We start from the raw sequence: 19,598 nt of genomic DNA on the forward strand, positions 1-19,598 counted from the left end.
GGCCAAGTATCACTGCCTCTGGCCAGCTGCACCGTGGATTCTCACCAAACCCAACCGACTTTCGTAATTCGTAGAATCCCAACACAAGCACGCCGCATCACACAACATTGTGCAGTGCACCTTTGCACGTGTTCCGTGAGCCAGCACCTCGGTTGAAAGGTTGCCCCAGGAGCATAGCCTCGCCGGACTGGGCTCACAGGTACGTGAACAATTTACAGCGCGTCCTTTCGCATCCATCTGGTTTTGGTTTCGGCGCAAGAAGCAAGAAGTTCATCATGTCGTACCCGGGTCCTCCAGGTGTTTCGAAGCCGGCATCGCACCCTTCGCTCCCTCCACGTCCGCCGACGACAAAACTTCCGGGGTTCAAGCCCGCCTTCTCGCCCGCCCCGCCCGCCGTCTCGGCTCCCGGCTACACAGCGACTGCGCCGTCATACCCTGGGTACGGTGCACCCGCAACCATAGCGCCGCCGTCATCGGGCTATGGCGCACCCAATTCCGCTTCGCCCTACGCGGGCAACCCGCCGGCTACTGCCGCCATAGGCGCCGGCCGCGGAGGCTATGGCCAGGCCAGCACATACAACTATCCACAACAGACATATCCACAGCAACCACCCTACTACGGCGCCGCCGCGACTCCGAGCTACCCGACTCCGCCCCAGATCCAAAATCCGTTCCCGGCTCCAGCTCCCGCCAGCACGGGCAACGACTTTGACCCCGAGATGGCCGCTCAGATCGCACAATGGCAAAGCGCCTACATGCCGAAAGACCCTAACGAGCCCTCCACGAAACCAGCCGCGAACACAGGCAGTCGCTCCGGCACCAACACCGGCACCGGCACCCCAGCACCCGGCGCGCAGGCTGGCCCGGCAGAGACGGCCGATGCCGGGGCAAACGGCCAGTCGAACGAGAAGAAGAAGACGGTCTACCGCGAAGGCGGCGGCAAAAAGTGGCAAGACGACACGCTGCTGGAATGGGACCCGAGCCACCTGCGGCTCTTTGTCGGCAACCTGGCCGGCGAGACGACCGACGACTCGCTGCTCAAGGCCTTTTCCCGGTGGAAGAGCGTGCAGAAGGCAAAAGTGATACGCGACAAGCGCACGACCAAGAGCAAAGGGTTTGGCTTTGTCAGTTTCAGCGACCCGGAGGACTTTTTCCAGGCCGCCAAGGAGATGAACGGCAAGTACATCCAGAGCCACCCCGTCGTGGTGCGCAAGGCAAAGACCGAGATCAAACCGCAGGTGGTCAAGGAGGATCGGAACAAGGGGAAGAATAATAAGAAGGGCGGCGGGGGGAACAAGAGTGGCAGCGGGATGGGTGCGGGTCAGGATGGCGGTGTTGCCTATGATCCGCATCTTGGCCCCGTGGCGGGAGGCGGCATCGTTAAGCCCGGCCAGAAGACCAAGGGCGGGCTAAAACTGCTTGGTTGATGAGAGCTGTTCCACTCGCCAAACATTTACCGCCTTCCGCGAGGCGGTCAGCCTTCCAGGCGCTAAAGCTATCATGATTCTGAGTTTGAGACGGACCACAAGCTGCTATCCGCCTCGCATAATACCTATCACATTCCGGGCAGCTTTCTGGGAAAAGGTTAATGAGATTCGGCGGGTACATGGCGTTAGCATTGAGGGGAAGGCTATCCCTTCCATCCACGTTTATTGGACTGGCCGATGAATTTTGTGCGATAAATGACAAATGAACCAAATCAGATATGTCCGTAATGCGATGCCTGTGCTCCCGTAACGTCCCTAAATGCAGCCAAGCAGTTACCTTCCAGTCTCCTTCCCCCCCTTATCTTCCTTGGATGCGTCCATTTGCAAACCAGAGGGCGAGTGTACAATACAGTATATAGGTAGGTTAGTGTGGGTATCACAGTATATATGCCACTTGTAAGCTTAACATGCAAACGACTGCCCTCCTCTCAGTCAATCCTCCCATGGTTCAAAACTTGCGCCTCGGCCCTACCCGGCACCGTTTCGTGACCGGGCCCAGCGACCACGTCCCCACCATCGGCTGTAAACAGCACCTCGTCTACCCCAGCATCCACACTCCGCCTCAGCAAACGCACCTCGTCTTCATCCCGTTCCCTCTCGCTCTCGCTGCTCCCAGAGGTCCCTTCCGCATCCACGGCCTCCGCCTGCATGTGGCCCATGTGCACGGCGGTCTGGGCCTCGGCGCGCATCTTTGAAATCTTGATCCAGTTGTAGGCGGCGATGGCGGCGAGGGTGACGACGAGGCCGATGATGTTGACCGGGGTCATCTTGTCGCCAAAGACGAGGGCGGCGGCCGAGATGGTGACGGCCTCCTTGAAGATGCCGGCAATGGACAGGGTTACGACCGAGGTGCGCTTGAGCAGGGCGAACTCGGACGCCGTCATCAGGAAGGCGATGACGCCGGGGAAGAGTATGACGAGCGGGGCGGCGAGGACGCCGTGCTGCTCGGCGATGCCGGCCAGTGCGGCAAAGAGCGCAGCCCCGCCCTCAACGGGTATGGCGATGGCCAGCAGCGTGACGAACATGACCGGGGCGAGGAAGAAGATGCTGGAGAAGGGATTCGACGTGGCCGGGTTGCGGAGGAGCAGGATTTGCGTGAGCCCCCAGCGGAAACCCGAGAAGAAGGCGGCTGAGATGACCAGCACGAAACCGCCTAGTTTGAACTCGACCTCGCCTGCTACCATCATGACAACGCCGAGGGTCATGGTGGCGATGATGCCTACCAGTTTCCAAGTGGGCGTTTCCAGACGGAAGAGGAAGGCGAAAAGGAGAACGAAGGCGAGGGAGGAGGATTTACACATTGCTGAAAAGCTATGTTAGATGGCGGCTCCAGAAAAGAGCTCGTTTGTTGGCCGTCTGACTTACTGTAGAAGGTAAGGGTGATGAACTGGAGGGATGCGTTGCCCAAACCGATGTCGAGGCCCGTTGCCACGCCACAAGGCCCGATTCTGGTGAGATAGAACATCTTGGTCATGATTGGCCTCTCCGGCTCGGTTTCATGCCTTGACTGACCCATATCTGATCTGTGGGCATTCTTCGGCCGGAATGACGGAACGAGGAACAGCACTAGTGACGCCAAAGAGAATTGTACAAGCATGTGCACAGCAGTCGTGAACAAAGGAAAGGGGAAGTTGAGTTTGTCGGGAGAAAACATCCATTTGTTGTACTGGCGGGATCAGTCAGCGGTCTGTCCGGAGTTCAGGGGACTGGAAAATGATCCATACCAAAGAGATTAATAACGAAAAGAAGTACCAGAGCCCGATCAGAGCAGCGTCAATCATTAGATTTCTGACAACACTGCGGTCGGCCTCCTTCTTCTCCTCTGGGGAGATCTTGTCCCTGACTATCCTCTGGTCCAGCAGCTGATTTCGGTTCCTCTTGCGCCTCTTTCTTCGCCGGTCCTTCCCCGTCAAACCAGTCTCCTCATCATCGTGAAGGTCTTCGTCTGACAACCCGTCCTCATCCAGCTCGTCAGGTTGTTGAGACCCGTCATCGCTACTCTCCTCAACTATCTTTGTCTCGCCGCTCGCAGGCCGCCGAATCGATGCCGATCTCTGACGGCTGCTTGTGGCGTTGGGAGGATTGATGAGACTGCTACGCCGGCGGCGGTGGCCCGAAGGCGTCACCGAGTCCATCTCTATGGCTTCCGGGCCCGAACCGGCTGCCGGGAATCGGAAAGCAACAGTCGTCCGTGGTTCGGTAGTTGGGCTAGCGGCGAGTGGGGCCCCAGGGCTGCTGGTTACTGTTGTCGCGTGTCCCGACGTCGACGGATTCGAAACGGGTTCTGAAGAGTGTGAAGAGCCAACAGCGTCGCCCACGGCAGTGAATGGATGAGGGTCAGGAATTGGGGCGATTGAAGGAAAAGAAGGCGTCATGGTCCGGGTGCAGGAGCCCTCCTTAGTCTCATCGTCGTCCAATTGCACAGACCCCGGCGCTCCTCGGCAAGCTCCAACCGGCCAATGCTCGCATCCCAGGGAGGTCAACAGGGCGGAAGATGAGCGGTGGAGTTGACGAGTTGGGAGACGCGACGGGATTGGCTTTTGGGGTCGCCAGAACTGCGAGGATCCTTGACGGGGCTTGACTTGAGGCGGCGAGGCGCATCTGGTTCGCTCAGAGATCACTGCTGCTTTTTCGTCTGCCAAGACTTCTGGGCTCTGGGCCGCCTGTTGGCACCTGCCTCGTTTGTCGCAAAGCCCGCATTGAACGTCAAGCATCAGGAAACCTCAGGCGGTCTCCAAAAGATCCTATCCTTTCATAAGAAATGTACGGAGGTAGAGAATCAACTCAATATTCTAGACAGACTAGGGCAACAGATCACTCAGGTGCTTGCAAAGCGTACCGTACGTACCTTATCCATGAACTGCAACTGCCTTCCGTTCCCCGAATACGCCGACCACACGAGAAGAGAACAAAAACGATCCACATCTAACTTCCAAGGCTTAGTCATATGGTTGCACAACCCCCGCCGGCGTCCCAACGTCATGGTCCGCTAGACTCCCGTCTCAGTAAGTCGATACGTCACCTTGGATACCACAGTACTGGTCTGTTGATGCTGTGTTCCGCCGTGTCTGGGGACAGACTTATTTACCTAGATATACTGTACACGTATCCATAAGTATTCAGCGAGCGTCCAATACTCTAACGTTATTGCATAGCCCTAGCAGGAAGAGCTTCATGCATTGCAACGGAGGAGGATTGGGTGCTTACTCAGTCCACGGCTTCCGCGCTCGCTGCACCTGCAAGACCCTTCAAATCGACCCAAAGAGAGCGAATAGCTGAGCCTGGGAATGCTGGATGATTAGAGCTCGTGACCCGCAGCAAGCTGCTACCTTACTTTAACCCCACCAACGCCACTCTGAGAAAGAGGGGATAGCTACGTGTAGATTGGTGCCCTATAGATCGTGGTTAAGGAGGATCGACCTCAGGGTACCTGATCGTCTACAGGATCTGGACCTGTGTCCCTTTGTTGGCGTCATTGTCTTACCGTTGGTTTTCTCGTCCTAGCTATCCTAAGCTATCGTATCGAAACCGCATCCGTCCAGAACATTGCAACCTGTGCCTTGCTTATAACGTTTAAGCTTGAGTTATCTCAAGCGCCATATCCGCCCATCCTCTACGGAACGATAGGATCAAGCCGGCTGAGGCGGTAATATTCCCACCATGGCAGCTCAGTGCTCGACGCAGAGCACCAATGGCCAGATGCGGAGGCATGGAGGCGGCTATCTCCCAATTGAGAATTACGGCTTGATTGGCAACATGAGAACCTGTGCCTTGGTGGGCATGGACGGGAGTGTTGACTTTATGTGCTGGTAAGTCGAATTTGACGGCCTCACTGCCAGTGAGTATCCTCAACCCAGTTCAGAGTTCTAACTCACTCGCAGGCCCGAATTCGACTCACCGTCGGTCTTCTGCCGCCTGTTGGACAAGGATAAGGGAGGCCATTTCAGCATTCACCCCGCTGCGCACCTCAGCTGCACCACTAAGCAGCAGTATCTCCCTTCTTCAAACATCCTCCAGACCCGATACATCCACGAAGATGGAGTCGTTGACCTCGTTGACTTCTTCCCCCGTCCGAAGCATGCCAAGGTTCTCTGGAAGGGCCCCAAGCAAAGCGCCTACCGCGAGATGACTAGTGTCCAAGAGGAGCTGAAGAGATGGCTAGTTCGTCGGGTAGAATGCATCCGGGGTCGTCTGCAGCTGGGTAAGCACGACCACGTTGGAGTGAGAATGAGAATGGGGTCCATGATGCCAGATCTAACGGGATCCAGATGTTGAAATTTTTCCTGCCTTCGACTATGCCACCGAGCCTCACGTCACTACCATTCTCCAGGAAGAAGGCATACCGCACGGTCCTCAAAGCAAGACAGTGACGTTCCACAGCAAAAATGTTCAACTCCAACTTGATGTCAGCGTTGACCGCGGTGAAGATGAATCCAATGGTTGGCCCATAGTCCGCTTCAAGAAGGTCATGAGGCCGGGCATGCTGGGCGAGGGCGTCGTGGCCTGCATCGATGTCTCGGAGGGCCAGGCCGTCTCCTTCGTCCTGCGAAATGACGTCCCGCACCACAACACCGAGAACATCACGAGCGCAGTCCTCGACACGCAGCAACACGACACTCAGACGTACTGGTACAACTGGATCTCGAAAAGCAAATACAAGGGCCGTTGGCGCGAGGTCGTTTCGCGCAGTCTCATGATCCTGAAACTTATGACCTATGAACCAACAGGGGCTATCATTGCCGCCCCGACGTTCTCCATCCCGGAAGACATAGGTGGTGTCCGGTAAGCGGGCGTTCTAGCAACCCTCTCAATTCTGACAAGAATGATGTACTAATCCTAGACCAAGCAACTGGGACTACCGCTTTTCGTGGGTGCGTGACTCTAGCTTCACCATTTACATTCTGCTACGCCTAGGCTTCACCGAGGAGGCCGACGCATACATGGAGTTTATCAGTGAACGCTTTCTCAAATCGCGAGTGTCGGACGGCGGTCTACCCATCATGTTCACCATCCGCGGGGAGACTGATATCCCCGAGAAAGAGCTGACGCACTTGGATGGCTATCGTGGCAGCAAACCAGTGCGGATAGGCAACGGCGCTGCATTTCACCAACAATTCGACATATACGGCGAACTCATGGACGGAATCTATCTCTACAACAAATACGGCAAGCCGATCCACTGGGACTTGTGGTGCTCGGTGCGCGAAATGCTCGACTACGTCCTCACCATCATGCACCAACCCGACATGTCCATCTGGGAAGTCCGCAACAACAAGCAGAATTTCACGTACTCCAAGATCATGCTATGGGTGGCTTTCGACCGCGGCCTGCGTCTCGCAGACAAGCGCAACTTCCCCTGCCCAAACAGGGCCAAGTGGCTCGAGGCACGCGATAGCTTGTACGAGGAGATCATGGAGAAGGGGTACAACAAGGAGATGAAGTGCTTCATACAGAGCTACGAGAGCAACACCATGCTCGACTCGTCGATCCTGATCGCCCCCTTGGTGTTCTTCATCGCGCCAAACGACCCTCGGTTCCTGAATACCATGGACCGCATCATGCTGCCCCCGGAGAAAGGCGGGCTAACCAGCACGGGGTTGGTGTACAGATACGACACGGAGGTGTCAGAAGACGGTAAGCTGCTGCCCCACCCAAGTATCCTCAGGAGACGAACCTCGGATGCCTAACCTACCACTGCCCACGCTCCAGGTGTTGGCGGCCGCGAGGGCGCCTTCAGCATGTGCACCTTCTGGCTGGTCGAAGCCATGACACGCGCGTCGCTCTATGAACCAAAGTACCTGGTGCGCGCCGTCAACTTGTTTGAGAATATGCTCAGCTTCTCAAACCACCTCATGATGTTCTCCGAGGAGATCTCGCGCAGCGGCGAGCAGCTTGGAAATACCCCTCAAGCCTTCAGTCACCTTGCCCTGATCAGTGCTGCCTTCAACTTGGATCGTGTATCCGAAGGTTGGAGATGAGGTCTAGATCATTGCCACCTTGGATTGCTAGATGTGGCATAGATCTTATATACAATGATGATATGCTGCCGATATGGCTGCGAAGCTCGTGATACTCTGACCATAGGCGGAATGGACAAATGTAGTCCCCTCCCGCCCAAGTAGTGGTCCTCTTCCCTCCAATTCCAGTCCTGTAACGCCATCGCTATGCTAGCTGCTTCGGTGAGTTTCCTGTCGTACCCGGCGCTTAGAGTCTCCTCATAGCAGAAGTACCCATTTGGAGAGCCTTCTACCTCCTAATGTCAAAGACGTCCTCCAGCCGTACTATGATAACTCCATCTCATCCGCAATACTCCGATCGCCAAGTGAGCTGAGGCCAGAACTAGGCGGCCTTGACTCGTCCCCGTCACCATCACCATTGACATCGAGCTGCTGCAACGGCTCGGGCGGCTTTTGCGCCGCCGCCCGCCTTCGCTCCTCCCACAGGAAGATACTCGGGCAGTCCCCGCCTTCGACCAGCACGTCGCCGTGCTCTATGCTCCGGCCGAGCAGCGTGCCCAGGTATTTTGAGTCGTCGTCGTTCTTGCTGTGCTTCTTTTTGAGGGCTGTCATACGCTGTCAGCAAAATCTGATCTGCTCCAGCCTTCCTTCCCCTTTGACCATTCAACCCAAACGAACAGACGCTTTTGCATAAAGAGTCGGAAAGAAAGTGAAGGAACAACAAAACTCACCGTCCAGATAATCCCCCGCCTCATCATCCCCGTCCAACGCAATCCTCTTAATCTCACGATTAACCGGTCCCATCGCCCACGCAATGAAGGCATTTACCCCTCTCATATCCTCCGCCTCCCCCTCATCCTCCTCCTCCTCCTCCTCCTCTTCTTCCCCCTCCTCCTCATCCCCATCCCCATCCTCACCATCCCCATCCCTCCCCCTCTGAACCAACCGCCGCCGAGCCCGCCTTATGTACTCAGCCGACTGGAAGTGCCGCTCGGGCAGCAGGGCACCGACGCGCTGCAGCGCCATGCGCACGTCGACAATGGTCGGCGCAGCCGGATGGTCGATGTCGAGGAAGATCTCGTCCTCGTCGTCATTGTTCTTGTTGTGAGTCGCGTACAGCGCTGTGAAGTGGCACAGGTGGAAGAAGTACCGCGCTGCTAGGTCTGTCACCGAGTCGATCACCGACGTCCGCGCCCCGTGGTAGCCTGCCGCGCGCAGGATCTGGAGCACGGCCGGCCGGAGCAGGGCGTGGAAGAGCGGTGGTGGCGGGGTCATTGTGGGTGTGTGTGTGTGAAATGGTGGTGGTGATGATAGAGATGGTTTGAACTTTTAAGGCGTCACGTTTTCGGGTTGTGAGCACAGTGGTGAGTTTGAGGTGGGTTTGATGTGTATCGATGCAGCTTTGCTGAGCTTTGGATGTGGATCTTGGAGGCTTGGGATGACAGATCGAACCAAAGCAAAACTGCGCATGGGCGACAGGTGAAGCGCCGAGTGATATGCACCCTCAGCCTCGCCTTGGGTCAAACAATCGCCCCTTTCAGATGCCTAACATCGATCAAGAAACCCTTCGTTGTTGCCATCACCCGTAAAATGGGTATGCTCCTCTCGATTCTTGAGTAAAACTTTCTCACTTCCTGACAGATTGCGTCGACTGGCTACCAAGTTATAATCTATGCTTGTGTCCAAGCCACCATTTGCTATGATACGATTATAAGGCGTCGGGATCTGGTGTTGTGGAATTAGATGTTTGTGTCGAAGGTCTGAGAGCTTGATGAGAGTTCAGTGATGCTGATGGATACCTCCCGTTACACAAGGGCCTAGCCGTCTCTCTTGAACCAGGGCCGCAGTTTTTGCCTTAGGCGAGAGCCCCACACTATGCAGTCCAGTAAAGTTGCAGGTACCTTCCGGATAACTTACTTCTCACCGTGGTTTCTGAAGTACTGGGTAATTTATGGTTCATCTCGTTTCCACAAGATATAGTATACGGCGTTTCCTTGAAAAGCACTCTTCCTTTTCCTTTGGAGTACTTTGAAGTGTCGTCAGCCGACAAATCTCATATCGTGGTCGCTGTTCCCAGTACCCCCTACAGCCGCCTCCACTTCATGGCGATCCTGGTGTTTGCCGAGCGACCCACACCCGGTACAAGCAAATGTACAATCCGTCAGTTGACTTGCATCATAACCTCTGTAACTGTGAAGCGCATCGCGTCGCATTTTCGAACTGTTGCCGGTGCCATACTGCGCTCTGCCTGCCGCGACCTAGCTATCTCAGCCGAGGCGACTCAGAAGAGGACACATCGAGAACAATTCAGCTTAGCGACAGGAGAGTTTGCGACTTTGCGTACCATTGTTTCCGGCTAAGGTACTAGTCCCTGCCGGGTTCCTGATTCCCACCTGCCCTCCCTCAACGGCCCTTCTCGTCTACCGCCGGCGTGGTCTCTTCCTCTACATTACGTGCATTCTGGGGCAGTTGCAGGCAAATCTGCAACTGGAGGATGGAGCAACCACAACCTCCCCCGCCGCCTTTGAAGCGGCTCCCTAGCTTGAAAATCACCAGCAGTTTATCTGGAGTTTCCATCACCGCCGCCAGCCCGTCGGCAATCACCACAAGTACTGCCAACCAGCCCTCTATGTCGCCAGCGCCGCAAACACCTTCTGGCGGCCCGATGAAGATCAAGATACTGACAAAATCTCAACCTTCTACACCCGCCGACGGGAACCCGCCCCATCTCGCATCCCGGCCTCTTCAAACAGTCACAGATGGCGCCGCCGCCACAGCACCCGCCGTTCCGACCATCCAAACGACCAAAGCAGGGCGGCTTCCCAAGCCGTCAGCGAAAAAGCGGGCTAGAGACCAGAGCGATGACGATGACGATGATGTCCCCCTTGCCAATGGCACCACCCTGCAACCTCAGGCCAAGAAAACCAAGATCACCCTCAAGCCCCCGACGCCCGGTCTCATCCGACAGCCGACGCTCAAAGTAAAACCGGTAGGGAAGGTCCCCCAGCGGCCGCTCGGCGAGGGGTACGATTCGGAGGCCGAAGATCGCGAGGTGGATCCGGTCATCGAGGAGCAGTTCCTCTTCCGCATGATGCCCGGTGAGCATTGCGAGTACCTAAGGAAAGCCATACAAGAGAGAAAGATTGGCGTCTCTAGAGCCCAGGGAGGCGCAGATGTACAGATGAAGTTTCTGGACGAAGAGGGCCGACGGGTCTTCCTCATAATCAATGGCCAGCCTTTTGCCGGTATTCTTCTGGATCTCCCCACCATCACGGAGGGCATGAAAACGTGGGACAAGAAGTCAATGGTCAAGTCCGCCGATATTTGCCAGATGCTGCTGGTGTTTGCCCAAGTCCAGAGCGAAGAGGAGGCCAAGACGGCGCCGCTGCCCAAGGCGGTCGAGCACGGGCACCGATGGCCTCACGGTATCACACCCCCGATGCACGACGCCAGGAACCGCCGGTTTCGCAAGCGTCTCAGCAAGCTGGAAATCAAGAATAAGGAGGCTGAAGTGGAGCGGCTCCTTGCGGCCGATCGTGAAGCCGTGAGCGTCAGGACGGAGTGGATCGACAACAAGCGGGATGCCGCCGAGGCCGAAGACGGCGAGGAGTACGAGGAGTACGAAGAGGACGCTGAGGGCGAGATGGAGGATTACTTTGGCGACGCGGATGCGGACCAACAGCTCGAGGAAGAATTCGAGGTTGACGATGCGGCCCTCGAAGCTGAGTTCCTGGACGCAGTCGAAACGCCAGCAGAGGCTATGGATCCGGCCACTCAAGCGGCGGCGCTCGATGCCATCACCCCTGTTACGGCCAACACGGGCACCCCCGTGGCCCACACCGAGGAGGAGGAAGCGGACGGCGGGGAGGAAGAGGAGTCGGGAGACGAGGAGGAGGAGGACGAGGAAGGTGATGACGATGAAGGGGATGACGACGGCGACGACCACGACGAGATTGCTGGCATTCGCCACGAGATCGCCGACCTCAAGAAGCAGCTCAAGATGTACGAGGAGCAGCTGGCCAACTCGGTCCAGCCAATCATGCGGAAACGCATCGAGGGCAACATCAAGAACGTCAAGTCAGAGATATTACTCAAGATGTCTGCCATTGGTGAGGCAGAAGAGGATTAGGATGCCTCCAAGCCTTCTGAGCTGCAAACATCTTCTTAGGACCCTTACAGGAGAGCCATGGCGCACCACCCAGGAAGCGGTTTTATCTTACCGCGCGGCATTGGGTGCTGAAGTTTAAGGACAAATCCCTGTTCCAGGGCATGGCTAGGGATAGGGAGCAGCGGTTTGAAGAGCAGCATCTTGGCTGGTTTCCGCCTGTTGGAAACGGGGAGGGTTGCAATCGCCTTGACTGCTCAGTTGCGGTCCGACTGGGTTTCAACGACGTTCCAGCAGCTGGGGAACTGTGTTCCTCCCACCTACCCACCTAGGACATCCGGCTGCCTATTAATGTAGCCATTAATGATGATGTCCGAAAAGCAGATATCACTAGGTTTACACAGCGGGACAGATTACAGCATAATTCATAACAAGGGCATCTGAGCTACGGGCAGTATTGTCCAGAGACGGACGTACCGCATAATCAGTAAGGATAAATTCCACCAGCTTGATGTGGGCGGCAGAGGTAACATTATCTGCTTCGGAGGATGACGTTTCCTGCCATGACCTGGCGCAGATGCTTATTAGGCATTTGATCGTCACCCTGATCGAGAGTGATTGAGCAAAGTGAGGCATCAATAGCAGGCAACGCCCCTAACCATGCCGTGATGTGTCTATGAATCAAATATACATATCGATACACCTTTGTCCTGTACATACGTTTGGGCGATAGCCATCGCCATACCCACATGGGCCCAGCTTCCACCACCATGTGTAGCAGCCCCACGTCCATATCAATGCCATGCCATGCCCCCGTTCCTCCCTCCGCAAAGAGCCCACAGTATCTATCCATCCAAAACAACACCAACCGGGCGGCGAAGAAACTAGTTTTACATGCTCTTGAGGAAGTTCGACTCCTTGATCTTGGCACGGCGCTCCTTGCGCATGGCGCGGCGCAGCTCCTCCCGCTTGTCGGCGGCCTCTATGGCCGCCCGCACGTTGCCCGGCTCGCCCGCGGGGAGGTTGATGCTCTGCTGCTGCAGCGGGATCTTGGGCGCCAGCGCCTCGAGGTTGCCCGATGCCAGGATCTTCTCCTCTTGCTGGCGCTGCCGCTTGAGCGCGAGGCGACGTTGTTTCTTGGATTTGGCTGTTTATCAAGGGGTGTGGTTAGTCATATGAATGATTAGGGGCAGGGTTTGGCTTGTGGATGGAGAGAGGGAGGGAAAGGGGTAGGGTTGGGTGGGACTAACAGAACTCGTCGCCTGCGTCAGCGTCGTCCGCGGCGTCGGCCTTCTTCTGCACCTCCAGACAGTTCCACAGCCAGTCCGGGTAGGCCTCGTCCGGCAGCGCGACCGGGTCCGATCTGCCCTTGAAATAGTTTAGCCCGTTGAGCGGGGTGCCGGCCGCGCAGATTGAAATCGGCCTGGGCTTTTCGGCGGCGGCTGCTGCTTCTGAAGCGGCGGAGGAGGAGGGCGTTAAAGGGGTCAGATCCGGCGCGCGGGACTCTGCTGATGGCGTTGCTGCCGCTGCCGCTGGTGCTGCATTGCGCGTGCAGAGGGTCGTGCTGAAGGTTCGCGCAGGGGCTGTTACGCTGAGAGATCGGGGTGCTATTTGCCTGGTCGCGAACCCTGCGGCTCGCCGGAGACAGGTTCGGCAAATCATGGCTTTGGGGTGCACAGAAGGAGCGTGAGGTTTTGCTGCTTTTGGTGTTGAGCTGCGAGTCGAAGCGCTGCAGTGGAGGACGAGGAGCTAAAAATTTCTACGGCTGTCCAAACGCACCGCTTGCGCAGTTTGATATTGACCAGGGTCTGTCAAAGACTCAAAGGGAGCTCGCGAACCAAGACTTAACAGAACCACTACGATTGCAATACTGGTTAGGTGTTCGATGAAACAAAATTGCCGGTGACGTTTATACAGGCCTCGATTGATTGTATGTACAACCGAATCTGTGATGTTAGGATTTCAAGTTGCACGGCTGCGACTGCCACATTGCAGCCCCCGTTGGCAGCACTTTATGCCCCCCCCCACAAAGATCCCAAAGAAACTCCTTGTTCAGCAGTGCGCTCCCAGTTATGAGCGGTCATCGGATCCGTCTACAATACACTCCTTGCTCATTGCTCGGACTGCTTCGACCAGTAGTTTTGTTGCTCAAACAGATAACCCTTGACCTTGGCATTCTTGAGCAGTTCGAGGTACCGTTCTGCACCAACATTAGCACCATATCGAGTGTCCATGACCGTCATATTCTCATGCGAGAGGTAGATGCCACCACCGAGTCGATTGACTTCCAATGGCTCTCGCCCTCCCGTGATAACTAACCTCTTAACCGACCGCACTTCTCCAGATGGTTGACTCCCTCGCGGTAGTAGCACTTGCTCAACTCCTCCCGGACCAGCCGGCCCATCATGACTTGGACCCATTGCTCGCGGATTATGGCATCTTGGGACTGCTTCAAGCGCTTTGTGTCCTCGTAATCGACCCCGTCGAAGCTAGGAGGGACTTTCGGCTTCTTGGCCAGGAAGGCCTCCGATTCGGGTGTCGGCATGATTCTGTAACGGTGGCCCAAGATACTTGTAAGTCGCGGTAGACCGTTGATGGGAGTAATGGATGCGCCGGTGCGGTTTCAGTCCAGCAACAGTGGTCACAAGGACCCAAGCAGATGCCACAGCGATTCGTGACGGAGCCAATGCAGCTCGGCGTCCAAGCTTCCAGATTGAGTGCCTGAATTGATAGGCAACCACATCGAGCATTATGTGGGCCACAAATGCAGCCAATGCAGCCATGCACGAGATCCGCGTTTTTGACGCGTTTCACCGCCTTTGACCCCACATAATCTTTTGCGATAAGCAATTTTTCAACTGAAATTTCTTTGCTATCGGCCCTCCTCCAGCCACTTTCTCTCTATAAAAAGTTCCTTCCCTTCCCCAAGCGACCTTTTCCCATCCACACACATCCACCATTTTCAGAGCGTCTAGTTTCGATACCTCAATTTCCATCACCTCAATCATCATGGGCAAGACCAAAGATGTCAAGGCCGCCAAGGCCAAACCCGCTGCGAAGCCCGCTGCGCCCGTCAAGGCTGCTGCCCCCAAGGCTGTCGAGAAGCCCGCTGCTAAGTCTGCCAAGGACATTGCCAAGAAGGCCGTCGTCTCCAAGGAGAAGGCTGTCAGCGACAAGAAGTCCAAGAAGAAGGTTGAGTCTGAGTCAGAGGAGAGCGACTCCGAGTCTGAGTCTGAGTCTGTGTCCAAGTCCGAGTCCGAGTCTGAGGCCGGGTCCGAGGACGAGAGCGCCAGCGATGCCTCAGATTCCGAGTCGGATTCGGAGTCTGAGGCCGACTCTGATGTCGAGATGACCGATGCACACCCCCCTGTCACCAATGGCAAGGCCAAGGTCAACGGTGCTGCTAAGGCGAGCACCGAATCCGACGAGTCATCAGACGAGTCATCCGACTCCGATGACGAGGAGGAAGAAAAGCCTGCTAAGGCCGCCAAGGCAGTGAATGGCAAGGCCAAGAAGGCTGAGTCTGATTCTGAGTCTGACGTGAGTGTCGCTCATAACATTTTGAGTGTATTTTGGGCTAACTCGATGTCTCTAGTCTGAGGATGAAGATGAGGATGAGGACGCTTCGAGCGACTCCGACTCGAACGGCTCTGATTCTGACGAGGACGAGTCCGAGGAGGAGTCCGAAGAATCCGAGTCCACTGAGGAGAAGGCCGAGGCCCAAAAACCGTCCAAGAAGAGGAAGGCCGACGAGGAACCCGAGAAGGCGACCGATAATGCCTCCAAGAAGGTGAAGGCCGATTCTGATAAGAGCGCTACCCTTTTCGTTGGCAACCTCGGCTGGGGTGTCGATGACAACGTGCTGTACGAGGAGTTCAAGCACAACGAGGGCATCGTCGGTGCCCGGGTCGTCACCGATAAGGAGACTGGTCGCTCACGTGGCTTTGGCTATGTCGACTTCGACAGCCCCGAGGCTGCGGAGAAGGCTTACAATGACAAGAATGGTGCCTACCTCGAAGGCCGTGACATGCGTCTTGACTTCGCCCAGAAGCCGAGCACCGATGGCACACCCAACGCTCGTGCTGCCGACCGCGCCCGCAAACATGGCGACGTCGTCAGCCCCGAGAGCGACACTCTCTTCGTCGGCAACCTCGCTTTCACCGCCAGTGAGGACTCTGTTTCCGCCTTCTTCAACGAAGTCGCTCAGGTTCAAAGCCTGCGGATCCCTACCGACCAGTAAGTGCTAATTACAACATATGATTACACACTTTCTAACCATTCATTAGGGATTCTGGTCGCCCGAAGGGTTTCGCGTATGTGACCTTCTCCTCGGTTGATGACGCCAAGTCTGCCTTCCAGGCTCTCAATGGCTCCGACTTAGATGGCAGGCCTGTCCGTCTGGACTTCGCCAAGCCCCGTGACAACAGCGGCGGCGGCGGCGGCTTTGGTGGTGGCCGCGGAGGCGGTCGTGGAGGCGGTCGTGGAGGTCGTGGCGGCCGTGGCGGCCGTGGTGGCTTTGGTGACCGTGGCGGTCGTGGAGGTGGTCGCGGTGGGTTTGGTGGGAACCGCGGGGGTGGTGGTTTCCAGGGCAAGAAGATCACTTTCTAAAGTGACACTGCATGCCGCACATTGAGGGGATCGTCGCGAGGGCTCTACACAGTAACCATCGAGGGCTTGTGGGTTGTCGGCTTTGAAATCTTACGCTCCCTGATTGGGGGTAGTGGGCTTTGAGGGGCAGCTTCTGCAAAGAAGCAACGATACACCTGAGGGCTTGATCTCATATTCGTGGGCTGGTTTGGCTCTTTGACAGCCCGTTTAGTGCATCCGCTCTGCGCGATGCTGGTCGGCTTGCTGGATCACTTGTGTCATGATGGGTTTCCCTGCGCTTTGTGGGCTTTGTTGGCTCGTGGGTTCTCGTGGGCTTATCGCAGTTGAAGTGAAGCATGGAAACAGGCGCCTGTGCATCAACACGCCTGACCCAGCTTCCATGCAATCCGCAAGAGCGGGTTTCTCTGGCAGTGAAGTATGGTATCAGGTCCTGCACAACGCGAGACCTGAGCCAGCTTTCTGCAACTGCAATAGCTGCTTCCCTTGGGCTTTGAGGGCTTCGAGGGTACGTTTTTTCTGAGGGTAATTAAAAAGTTTGGGCTCTGATTTCGATGGTTTATGGCGAATACGGCTTGTCTCGGTTTATATTTTTCTTTTCCTCCATAAGGTATCCTGGCAGTTCCACGACCCCCCGGCGGTGAGGTAGGAGTCTCGGTGGTACACGGGCGATCTTTACACATGGCGTTTCTCTGCCTGGTAAGTATCCCATACCCAACGATGCTTACTTCTTACCAGCAGCGTCGATACCCCATGGGCAGGCTTGTACGAGTAATACTAGGTAGCCAGAACTTACATCAGCCACTGCGAACTTGTTCTCCTGCGCTGTGACTGTTGTGATTTTGTGACATGCCAGGTTGAGGCAGAACTAGCGCGGCTTATGGCCACGAGTTTCGGAAACCTGGGGTTGCACGGAAAGCAACGACAGGGAATTGCTAGAAAATACCTGGTATTCAGTCGATCTGAAACTATCCGGTATCCGCAACGCCCCAAGTTACTGACGAAAGGATCGGAGAACCAAAAAAGCAACCGCAACCACCCAAACAAAACGTTGTTGCTGCAACGACTTACGACCGATAGCCAAAGGGAAGACGAAGGAAAATAAAGGAACGCAGAGCAACATGTCGTCGTCGGCCCCATCCCAAATCCATCATAACGACATTGCCTCATTACCTAGGTATTCATGTTTGCACGCTTGTGCTGTCCCCAAGGACCCTGCGCCCTCACCCCGACAGACCATTTCCCACAATCCGGCTTGAGTATAGGCAAAATCAGTTGGATGGGGGGCATATCTCGTTTCATTTCATTCCACTGCAATCACCTCAAGCCGCGACGCTCCTGCCCACATCGCCCCAGCGGATCCGCCGCAGAGCCGCCCCACCACCACCGCCGCCGCCAGCGCCCGACGCGGTGGATCTGACGAGCTCGCGGCCGCACGAAGAGCCGTTCGATGAGGCGCCGCCGAGACCGGCGCCCCACGACGCTGACGAAGCAGCCTCCTGCCGGCCCACCTCGCGCCCAATCACGTACCCGGCCCCGAAGCCCACCACGGACACGAGCACCACGACGCCAGCGCTCACAACCCAGGTCAGGAGCGTCGGGCTGCTGAGAAAGGTGGCCGTTAATGATGATGACGAAGCCTCGCCTTGGAGGAGGGCGGCAGCGCCGCCGCTGCCGGTGCGCTGCTTCTTCCTTGCAGTTCTTGCGGGTTTCGTCTGGTTGTTTGAGCCGCTGGCCGCCGGCCGCTTGTGCTTTTCGGAAGAGGACACTGCCCCCTTCTGGGAATCAGACCTGGAGCTTGGGGCGGCGCTGGGGGCGCTGGAGTTGGATGCCGTGCGGGTTTGCGGCCCTAGTTGTTGCAGGGTCTTGGCTGCTGCCGGGCCGGTGCCCGCGGGTGCCGCTCGGCTGGCTGAGGCAGATGGTGGTGGGGCGTCATCGGCCATGAGCTCTGATTCGGGCACCAGGCGCAGTTCCATTGGCTGAGAGCTGGGCACGACACCGGCGCCGCCGACGGTCCGCCTCTCGTCCAGGCCGTGCTGCTTCTCCTTGGACAGCCCGCGGGCCGCGGCGGCGCAGGAGAGGAGAGTGGTGAGAGAGGCGCGAAGCGCGGCGTCGTTGTCGGCTTGATATGAGGGGCACATGTAGTTCGTGGAGCCACGGTGGGAGCGGGTATGCGGGCGGTTGGGCATCGGAGGGCGGTGCTGGGGGTGGTTATGGTACGGCTGGGCTGAGCCGGTCGAGTGGCGATGGGTTAGGTGCGAAGGCGGGTGAGAGAAGGCGTTCGGCTGGGGCCTGAACACTGGCACGTTGGACGGACGGCCAAGGGCTGTCGCATTCTCGTCATCGTCATCGCTGTCAGGGTCGCTTTCCCCGGCTGGCCGGACAGCGGTCTGTTGGCGGAATAAACTGGCAGACGGGTGTATTGCCTCGGTGGAGCTTGTCAGGACCCGGTCCTCCTCGCTCTCTGTTTCGTCGTATTCCTCCTGGCTGCTCGTGGCGCCTCCTTGTGAAGCGGGGTGGCCAACGATAAATGAAGCGGGCATGGGTTGCTGCTGTTGCGACCGTCGCCGCCGGTGTAGATGTGAAGCATTTCCAACCCTAAGTCCTGTTGTCACGATATCCTCGCCAATAGATGATAAGGATGACGACGACGGCTGCGAGGCAACTTCGATCCACGACTCTAAATTTGCTGGTATAAGTCTCCGACCAAAGCCGGACACATACAAGGCCAACTCACCGTCTCCCCGGCGCTGGGGCGATGCCGCATCCGACCGGCCAGCGGTCTCCGGAACACGGCTGTCGCCACGCTCCCCGCCCTGTCGTGTGCGCTGCGAATCCGAAGGCGCCATGGCAAAAGATACTCTGATTGCGAATAAAAGAATAAAAGAGGAGGGGGAAGGACGGCAGGCAATAGATGCCCGCTTGATTATTGGGCGCTTGGGGCCCTTCGCGCAGTCACTGCGAGCTCGCTCGTCTCGTTCGTCAACAGTTGTCGGCCCCGCGGCAAGCCCCGCCTCTGTAAGTGGAGACGTGAGACCAAGTGCTTAGTTAAAGGCGATTTTAATGATTGAATGGAACGATCGCTCGAGCAAATGAGCTGATTCGCAGCAAAGTTCGAGCGGAAGGGCCAAAGGGAAACCGAGAACCGTGCCGAGTAAGCTCAGTGTCCCGTAGCTCAGACTGCACCTATGCGCCGCCTTGACGAGACGAACTCGGCGGGTTGAAACCTGTTGAGGCTTTGTTGTCTTTGTTGGCAGCGCCCACCGACACACACACTGTGGCACTTCAGCGCAGCGGCGGGAGGAAAGACAGTGGCTGACACAGTAGGCGTGATCCACCCTTCCCAAAAGTGGAAGGTCACTCAGTCGCAAACCGCGCTCTGATTCGCCGCCTTTAGGCCACCGCCGTCCGGTCCAAAGGACACTGGGCTGCTCTTAGCGGCTT

At 56.8% G+C, this 19,598-nt stretch overlaps 9 protein-coding genes across 9 annotated transcripts; 4 read left to right on the top strand and 5 right to left on the bottom strand.

Annotated features, from left to right (window-relative positions):
* The first annotated feature begins 81 nt into the window (after positions 1 to 81).
* On the top strand, positions 82 to 1,725 carry N656DRAFT_781680 (RNA-binding domain-containing protein). The gene has a single exon (XM_064815629.1). It carries the CDS (start codon positions 276 to 278, stop codon positions 1,425 to 1,427), a length of 1,152 nt encoding a protein of 383 aa, XP_064668048.1. The 5' UTR covers positions 82 to 275; the 3' UTR covers positions 1,428 to 1,725.
* On the bottom strand, positions 1,639 to 4,638 carry N656DRAFT_781681 (TPT-domain-containing protein; the record flags this gene model as incomplete). The annotated part of the gene is made up of 3 exons (XM_064815630.1): positions 3,212 to 4,638; positions 2,853 to 3,153; positions 1,639 to 2,790 (listed from the first exon to the last, which is right to left on the bottom strand). Coding segments are annotated over exons 1-3 (2,162 nt in total), but the record flags the coding sequence as incomplete, so codon positions are not given.
* Positions 4,639 to 5,147: 509 nt separating this feature from the next.
* Positions 5,148 to 7,465, top strand: N656DRAFT_791065 (glycoside hydrolase family 15 protein; the record flags this gene model as incomplete). The annotated part of the gene is made up of 5 exons (XM_064816936.1): positions 5,148 to 5,296; positions 5,369 to 5,688; positions 5,756 to 6,269; positions 6,334 to 7,121; positions 7,197 to 7,465. 5 exons carry the CDS (start codon positions 5,148 to 5,150, stop codon positions 7,463 to 7,465), a joined length of 2,040 nt encoding a protein of 679 aa, XP_064668050.1.
* On the bottom strand, positions 7,375 to 8,719 carry N656DRAFT_810024 (uncharacterized protein; the record flags this gene model as incomplete). The annotated part of the gene is made up of 3 exons (XM_064818363.1): positions 7,375 to 8,049; positions 8,176 to 8,296; positions 8,387 to 8,719. The coding sequence occupies 3 exons, from the start codon at positions 8,717 to 8,719 to the stop codon at positions 7,769 to 7,771; spliced, it is 735 nt and encodes a 244-aa protein (XP_064668051.1). The 3' UTR covers positions 7,375 to 7,768.
* Positions 8,720 to 9,938: 1,219 nt separating this feature from the next.
* N656DRAFT_713919 (uncharacterized protein) lies at positions 9,939 to 11,573 on the top strand (the record flags this gene model as incomplete). The annotated part of the gene is made up of 1 exon (XM_064811927.1): positions 9,939 to 11,573. The coding sequence occupies one exon, from the start codon at positions 9,939 to 9,941 to the stop codon at positions 11,571 to 11,573; it is 1,635 nt and encodes a 544-aa protein (XP_064668052.1).
* Positions 11,574 to 12,439: 866 nt separating this feature from the next.
* N656DRAFT_799998 (uncharacterized protein) lies at positions 12,440 to 13,211 on the bottom strand (the record flags this gene model as incomplete). The annotated part of the gene is made up of 2 exons (XM_064817949.1): positions 12,440 to 12,696; positions 12,800 to 13,211. 2 exons carry the CDS (start codon positions 13,209 to 13,211, stop codon positions 12,440 to 12,442), a joined length of 669 nt encoding a protein of 222 aa, XP_064668053.1.
* A 319-nt stretch (positions 13,212 to 13,530) lies between these two features.
* Positions 13,531 to 14,129, bottom strand: N656DRAFT_781687 (uncharacterized protein). The gene is made up of 2 exons (XM_064815631.1): positions 13,869 to 14,129; positions 13,531 to 13,749 (listed from the first exon to the last, which is right to left on the bottom strand). Exons 1-2 carry the CDS (start codon positions 14,092 to 14,094, stop codon positions 13,661 to 13,663), a joined length of 315 nt encoding a protein of 104 aa, XP_064668054.1. The 5' UTR covers positions 14,095 to 14,129; the 3' UTR covers positions 13,531 to 13,660.
* Positions 14,130 to 14,558: 429 nt separating this feature from the next.
* N656DRAFT_800000 (RNA-binding domain-containing protein) lies at positions 14,559 to 16,157 on the top strand (the record flags this gene model as incomplete). Its single annotated transcript, XM_064817950.1, has 3 exons — positions 14,559 to 15,089; positions 15,145 to 15,785; positions 15,836 to 16,157. The coding sequence occupies 3 exons, from the start codon at positions 14,559 to 14,561 to the stop codon at positions 16,155 to 16,157; spliced, it is 1,494 nt and encodes a 497-aa protein (XP_064668055.1).
* A 1,211-nt stretch (positions 16,158 to 17,368) lies between these two features.
* On the bottom strand, positions 17,369 to 19,364 carry N656DRAFT_207873 (uncharacterized protein). Its single transcript, XM_064808895.1, has one exon. The coding sequence runs from the start codon at positions 19,001 to 19,003 to the stop codon at positions 17,477 to 17,479; it is 1,527 nt and encodes a 508-aa protein (XP_064668056.1). The 5' UTR covers positions 19,004 to 19,364; the 3' UTR covers positions 17,369 to 17,476.
* Between the last annotated feature and the right edge of the window lie 234 nt (positions 19,365 to 19,598).

Source organism: Canariomyces notabilis, assembly GCF_033297395.1.
Source record: "Canariomyces notabilis strain CBS 508.74 unplaced genomic scaffold N656scaffold_19, whole genome shotgun sequence".
In the NCBI taxonomy this organism is placed as follows: domain Eukaryota; kingdom Fungi; phylum Ascomycota; class Sordariomycetes; order Sordariales; family Chaetomiaceae; genus Canariomyces; species Canariomyces notabilis.

Coding starts and splice junctions, on each gene's coding strand:
- N656DRAFT_781680 (XM_064815629.1), top strand. CDS start 276: ATGTCGTACCCGGGTCCTCCAGGTGTTTCGAAGCCGGCATCGCACCCT.
- N656DRAFT_781687 (XM_064815631.1), bottom strand. CDS start 14,094: ATGCCGACACCCGAATCGGAGGCCTTCCTGGCCAAGAAGCCGAAAGTC. Junction 13,750..13,868: donor GAAGTGCGGTCGGTTAAGAG/GTTAGTTATCAC, acceptor ATGTTGGTGCAG/AACGGTACCTCGAACTGCTC.
- N656DRAFT_207873 (XM_064808895.1), bottom strand. CDS start 19,003: ATGGCGCCTTCGGATTCGCAGCGCACACGACAGGGCGGGGAGCGTGGC.